This window comes from Pleurodeles waltl, chromosome 12 (assembly GCF_031143425.1).
Source record: "Pleurodeles waltl isolate 20211129_DDA chromosome 12, aPleWal1.hap1.20221129, whole genome shotgun sequence".
NCBI lineage: Eukaryota > Metazoa > Chordata > Amphibia > Caudata > Salamandridae > Pleurodeles > Pleurodeles waltl.
Window position 1 is genome coordinate 29856572 of NC_090451.1, and position 7439 is coordinate 29864010.

The following is a 7439-nucleotide window of genomic DNA, read 5'->3' on the forward strand; positions in this document are numbered from 1 at the left end:
TAGATATTGAGGTGGAGAGCGTTGGGATGGTGATGGAGTTCTAGAGTAGAAGGCGATTAGCTTTTGGGACAGGGTAGGGTAGAATGGTTGGGTTAGATGGATTAACAGGGGAGAGGGGGTTTTGTGGGGAAAGGATCATAGGGCGAATAGCGGCAGCAGATGTATGAGGAGGGTGGGAGATCATTTCCTGGATGAGGATGACGGTGGAAGGACAATACAAAGAAAGGTGTGGTGAGGACAAAAGAACTGCTGAAAAACAGAAGTAGTGGTGGGTGGTTCAGGTTCGTGGGGAAATGGCAAGACTAGATTTGGAGGGGTAAGTTGTGGTGAAGACACTCGACAGCTGGTGATGATAGAGGTTAGTTATAGGTTTTTGGATGTAATTATTGGTACAAGGGGAGCAGAGCTGGCAGGATAGACACAGTGGAGGGGTTAGAGGTGTACCCACGACTCTAAAAAGGACCATGTCTTGTTCATAATGTCGAGAACACTGTGTCACTACTACAGCAATGGGTTCATCACTAAAATAAGGCATTGTAAGTGAGAATCCAGTTTTTGGACCTATTAGTACAGAGTTCCAATTGTCCTTCGGATTCATCCAGGATAGTTAAGATTCAACACTTAAAGCAAAGGATCTTTTAATTATGTTGCTATATAGTCGATAACAGTCACCTGTATGTTACTGTCTTTCATTTAATGCTGCAACACACTAGCTAGTGGCTCCATTACCAGAGCAAACAACAATGGTGACAATGGACAAACCTAGCAGTTACCACATTCGATCACCCATGAATTAGGTATTATGTCATCTGGTCTGAGTGGCACCTGTGGTTTTGACTAGAGGAAGCATATACATTTCAGAATGTAGGAGTCAAAATTAAACTTGTCTAACCTGAAACAGAAATTCCGAGCAAAGGTGTCATGTACCTTCTCAATATCTACAAATAACACTGAATATTCACCCTTGGACACATATTGGAATAAATTCACATGTGCCAGTATTCTTACAACATGTATAGTAATAAGTCATGGTGTGAACCCTAACTGATTGGAATGTATTAAGCTGGATCTCAAAGTAAGCACTCATTTAGTTACAGCTCCACTGAGGATGTTAGTATTCATAAAGGATGATCAGATTGGAAGTCCTCCAGATTATTCCCCAGTTTGGGAACAGCTACAAGTAGTGCCTCTTGCACTGAGTCAAGAAGCCTTTCCACTTTTGACTCAGGGCTCACCTCATGTAGCATGTGAATGAGGTCCCCAGAGTGCTTTCTCTAAATCTGTATGGGTAGTCCATCACGTTCAGGGGTCTTACCCTGTTTCATAAGTCCTAAAGGGGAGCCTCAGTTCCTCCTTAGTCAGAGAATGGCCAATCTCCTCTTTCTTCTGTACTGTAAGGTGCAGTAAATGTGCCTTCTTCTAACAAGCACCTAATAATCTCAGATCAGGGACACCGGTTTCCAAGTGCTGTGACCGTAAGCATTTTTACAAGACAATATTAATCGCTGCCCACGTGCATTGCAACTTTTCACTCTGATCTCCCATTCAAACTTTAGGTTACTCCTGTGTTTCCCTTTCTAGCAACCAGACCCGCATTCTCCCAGATCACTCTCCCTGTCTGTTTATTAGTGGTGTCATACAGCATTATAACAGAGCTTTGTGACCTATCTTATTGGTCTGCAACGAAGCAAGTTTGTCTATGCCACATGCTTCAGGCAAGAATTGGACAATGAATGTAACCTTGGGCCCTAAAGTTGAGTTTTAGATAAACCATGCTTTGAAACATCTGTGTGTTTGCCACGGGTGTGTAGCTTTCTTCCCGAGTAATTTTGAATGACTTGGAATGATTTTTTAGGCTAAAGTAACCATTTGAAGCTGATGTTATGGACTGCAAAGAGAAGCAAACACTGGAAGGATGAGATTCAGAATACAATGCAGCAAACAGACAAGTTTTAAGGTCCAGGAAGAAGGTAACCTGTACTCATGAAACTAACTGTACTAGTAGCCAGTTTAGGATGGTGTCTCCTTTTAGGAAAACCCAGAGTTCCTCCTTCCTGGACTTTTCCTAGCTTACTGGGGAGTTTGTGCTCTGTGCAAAGCAGGCTTCATGCTACTGGTGATCTCCTCTTATTACAGTTGCACGCCAGGCTTTACAAAGAGAAGCCAGAGGCGCATGTGTATGATGCTATACTCGTCACTGTCTTAACAATGTGGTGCGCTTGACCACCCCTGAGAGTCACGCTTATGCAAGATCTTTCACGATCCTGACCTGGTAGTTCCTAAGAGTTAATCACCATAATAAGATCTATACAGTTTTTCTATCCATTTACCCAAAGCAGTTCTTCATGTAGCTTCCACACTACCACCCCCACTCAAAGCCACTTTTCAATCCTAATCTTTTAAGTATGGAGAAAGGGAGCCATGGCTTCAGGTCAAAGTGCTTTTCTACTATGGTATATACCTGGACGTGGAAGGACAACACAGGCCTATAAATTAAGGAGAGCAGAAAACCTCATTTCTGTTGATTTTTTTTCAGTGAACAAGTTGTCACTTTCGCAACTCTTATTTTTTTAATCATTTTATTTCAGGCTACTGGTCATAATATTACATTTCCTGATAAATATTTAAGCTTTTTCAAAGGCATGTTTCTAAGTCTTTAATATTTACCCTCCTAGCCTTGAATCTCATACTACTTTGTAATACTCTAAACCTTCTTCAGTGTCCTCATTACTTCATTGTTCTTTCTCCATCCCGACGCATGTACCAACGCCTAACATGGAGTCATAGAGCTCTGAAGGGTTCTGCCAGTGCAGGTGGAGCCATACCACTGCCCTGCTGTTTCAGATTCCTGGCCATGACCTTGGTTGTAAGCACAGGGTGATCCTGGCCCCAACAGCCATGCACTTGTCCTGTATCTGCTGCTTCTTGATGGCCTTGGCTTCTGTGCTCCCGCCAGGTTGACTTTAACCTCTATGACCACAATGTCACTCCTGACTTCTGTTTCCCTGCTACATAGTGTGTACTCCATCATTTTGCCAAACCATAGCTCATATCACTATCCGCTGCCTCCATTTCCTTAGTTTGGATATTGCACTGGACACCATATTATGTTGGTGGTGGCGGATATATTTTCTTTTCTGTGCCCTTGTTTCCTTCCTCCTTAGGTGCCATATGCCACCCAGCATGGTTTTCATAGGATATCCCTTCCCCTTTCATGCATTGCTGACCTTTGAGTTATGTTGGTGGTTGCAGGTTGCTTTTTGTCTGTCACAAATCCCCAGGAGGAAAGTTTCACACAAGAAGGAACTAGTTGACAGATCACATACATAAGGGGGAAAGCTCTCATGGTGCACAGGTGTGACATCAGTGGTAATCCACACGAGGAAACATTACTAACGCCAAACATCCATGGGTGGCAACACATTCCTTCACCCACTGAATAGGGCATTCCTGGATACACGTGAAAATAGTACATAACTCCCAGGCAGGGACACAAATAGATTACACGACGGACCGACAAGAACACAAGAAGAGGTATCTATCAGCTGGAAGTAGCGAAGTAAAAGCTGACCTTCATGAAGGGACATTATCACAGATCACCTATCTGAGATAAAAGAGACAGTAGTTCAGCAACAGAAAAGGAACATCACACATCACCCATGAAAAGAAACTTTACAGAGCATCTACATAGCAAATCATTTTTTGGCACATTTATAAAATGCCTACAATGCCAAAGGCATCAGACAGCTATGTAGAACTATGTCGTAAAATACTGATTGAACAGACCTTCACATTTTCCCCCAGCATCAAGTAGTTTGTTTTGGTTTTAAAATCTACTAGGTGCTAACATGTGGCTGCAAACACAGAGAAAAGTGAGAAGCTTCTACATAGAGAATTTTGTGAACTACCAGGTGCAAATAAACCAACTCCGGGCGGCACTTGAATCCACCATAGTGGATCAATGGTTCATACAAAGAAAATATGGAAAATACAGATGATTGGCTTTATGAGCCTAGCATCCAATGTTAATTAGATGCCTGACTTCATTGAAGAACCCACCAAGTGAATGCAGAATGGAAGTGATATGATCTTCTTGCAGGTCTCAGCAGAGCAGCAGTGAACAACCAAGGATTTTGATACCTTCCCCACACTGCGTACCTCCACTTAGCATGCACCAAATATCCATGACTAACCTGACAGCAGCAGAATAAATTACACAAGTTTTCTTGAAAAAAAGATCTGGAAATTAGATGACTTGGAAAAGTATTTGATATACTCCTGCAGACATAAGGGCTCTGTCACAAGTTATGCAGGCATGCTGTATCAAAAGTTACAGATGGCGCAAGTGTCAGTTATTTTCTGGACGAACCAGGTATTACACAGACCTTATGATGAGGGTCCTAGAATGGAATCCAGGGCAGACTACAGTGATTTAGCATTTGCAATTAGTTTAAATGAAAGGACAACCTCCGACAACTCGGCGAGACACTGCTAAAAATAATCCAATTCTCTATCGATCTTGGGCACCCACTAAGATGTTTGAATCCCTTGTGTCCTTCAGGAAGAACATAGTGTGTGGGCGTTGATAGTACAATCCTAAATTGGTTTGTTTCTTTCCTGACCAACCGATCTCAGCAAGTGAAACTTGGTAACTGCTGCTTCTCAAGCTCAGTCCTTTGGTCACAGGGTGTTCCTCAAGGCTCTATCTTGGCCTGAGCTCTCCTCTCTTTACTCAATATATATAATAACTTGGAGCCTTAGTCGGGATCTTAGGAATTGTGTATCACCAGAATGCTTGATACACATCTCTTACTTAAGATCTTCTCTCCCAACAGTGCCCAGTTCTTACCCTAAAACTAACAAACGAACAAGAATGCATGACTGCCCACCACTTGTAGATGAACCCATCAAACACCAAATGTTTCTTCACTTCACAAACTCATTCTGGCACAGCAGTCCAATACTGGGTTGATTCTTTTCATATTTGTTATTGGAAATTTACTTTCATTAATAGTGCTAAATTTCTGGGTGTCTCTTTGGACAAAATACTTAGCATCCAACCTCAAATGAACTTTATGGCCAAGAGTGCATGGTTTAAACTGAGACTTTTGTGTGGAATCCATCACTTCATCTCAAATTAAGGTCTAAACCCTTTAGTCAAGTCCCTGGCGCTATTATTAATTGCCTACTGAGATCTATGTTGACAGGCTGACGTAAAGGTTATTTTGTCCCTCCAAAGGCAGGCCTGTTTGCTGTGGCTCATTTTGTTTTAACTGGAAGTAGTAAATGTAATCACATTTCACCAATGCTACATATGCCTTTATAAATCCCCATTGATGTTACATCCATATACCCCACTGCTTGCATCACACATAAGGTTATCCACTCTGTTATTCCTCGCTACCTGACTAACAAGCTGACCTTCTTAAGCGGTTGTTCCTCAGTGCAGAAACGCTTCTCTTAGAACAACCTTCATTCAACAAAAAGTGCACAATGGCTCAGTCCTTCTCAGTCAGTGTGATTAGAATTTGGACCCCCTCCCCCACCTTGTTCACTAGTCAGTCCCTGGTTTTGTTTAGGAAAGAACTCAAACTCCAACTTTCCAAAGATGCTACCGCATAGGCCTAAACTAATTGCCCTGTTAAATCATTTTGTCACCTCACCCGATTTACTTTTGATTGCCCTATCCCAAATTCCTGGCCTTTCCTCTCTCCTACGCCTCAAATGAACCTTGCAAAACATACACTGTCCTCTTGTATGTACCTGGATGTTTCCCACTTATGTAACCAAGGTGTGATGCACCATGACGTCTGTGTCATCTACACACTGAAATTTCTAACATTTGCCCCCATTGAAATGAACATCTCAAATAATTATGCCTTTCTCTCCTTAATGTATTTATATTCTTGTTGTAAAGTACTCTGGCTATCATTCCATGTTTTATGTACCACTGCTTCCTTGCATTACACTGTACTGACTGTTGCATGTATATATCTATGGGTTACCTCCATAGTACGAACCTAGCAAAAAGGGCCCTGGAGTGGTGTTTTCAGATTTAATATTGCCCTTTATCTGAACATCTTTCGTTCCTGGTTCTGCACCCCCTCAGTTTGTATTTTGACATGGCTCTGTCCTACCCTGTGCTTTATCTTTTCATTTGTTCACCTAGCGTCACCTTCTGTTGTACTGTAAACTGTGCTAGTGCCCCCGGGTCATGGTCACACTACATAAAACTGCACAAGTAAATACATCCGCAGGTGTAACTAAGCTCTGTCCACAGATCACAATCACAGAGAAGAAATTACACAATGGTTGACGACTGATAAATTGTTCATAGGATCATGTCTGATCAGGAGTTGTATCCTGAAATGCTGTCACTTTATGAACATTTTGTGGAAAAGTGTGGAGGCTCTCACATTTGTAGTGGAGTATCGAATGGAACAACTAAAGTTTTTATTCTAAATGGTGAATTTAACTCTTCAAAGAGGGATGGTTGTTTACGTAAATAACTGAATTTCCTCAGACTCTGCTGAATGATGATAACTTGCTTGATAGCTGTGAATTTGGGCATTGAATTTCAAAAGTTGAACCTGACTGTGGTTTGCTCTCTTTCTTTTCCTTGCGGCTGGATAGTACCGAAGTCTGAGCACCCGCAGTATCTCCATCAGAAGTCAGTGCAGTGGCTGGTGCCTGAATCGGCAAAGAACCATCTGGCTTCGGATAGGGTCTGCCAACTGGCCAAGCACAGGATGCGCAAATCTATTTTCGAAGGGTATGATCCTTACCGAATCCCTGAGGGAGCCAAGAATGCCGAAGCTTCACCTCGGATCATGGAGCTCTGCACCCCACTTCCCCGCAAAACACGTCAAAGAAAGATTTAAACATACAAAGAAAAAGATCCACTACGTGGCCGCTCCATATGTTAGACAAGATGGTTGACGGTTCCGTGAATACTGTATTTGTGGTATGATCAGTGAGTGATCCTGAATCTCCACTCACTCACTCTTCTGTCATGTGCATTAAAGCTCCCTAAAACATGTGACGTGCAGGGCATGACATCATAAGTAATGTTTTGGTATAGCATATGAAGAAATATTCTGTCAGTAAGGTGGACAAGCAGATCTTTACTCAGTAGCACATTGAGAAGTATGGGGCTAAAGAACCCTTCATCCCTTTCTGACCACTCATATTGTGGTCAAAGCCAGGAACTGGCCAGGGACCCTCTTTAAAAGTGTGGAACAAGTTTATCACCATGAGTTTTGTGTCACACAAGAACCCTATCTTCTTAACATATTTATTAACAAGCATCTTCCAATTTTGACTATGATACAACCTTTACCTGCCTGTGAGCAGGTTCCTGTACCACTGACACTACCTCTTTGGTTCTCCAAGGGTAAGGAGTTCTGCAGTGGGGCCCAGGAAACACATACACAAGAGAG

At 42.3% G+C, this 7439-nt stretch overlaps 1 protein-coding gene across 2 annotated transcripts in view; it reads left to right on the forward strand.

Moving 5' to 3' along the window:
- SPMAP2 (sperm microtubule associated protein 2) overlaps nt 1-7037 on the forward strand; it is a 53892-nt gene extending 46855 nt beyond the window's left edge. For both annotated transcript variants that reach the window (XM_069217179.1, XM_069217180.1), the window contains exon 7: nt 6634-7037. In XM_069217179.1, coding sequence (XP_069073280.1) covers nt 6634-6881 — 248 coding nt within the window. In that variant the 3' untranslated portion in view covers nt 6882-7037. The remainder of the gene's footprint in view (nt 1-6633) is intronic.
- The last annotated feature ends 402 nt before the right edge of the window (nt 7038-7439 follow it).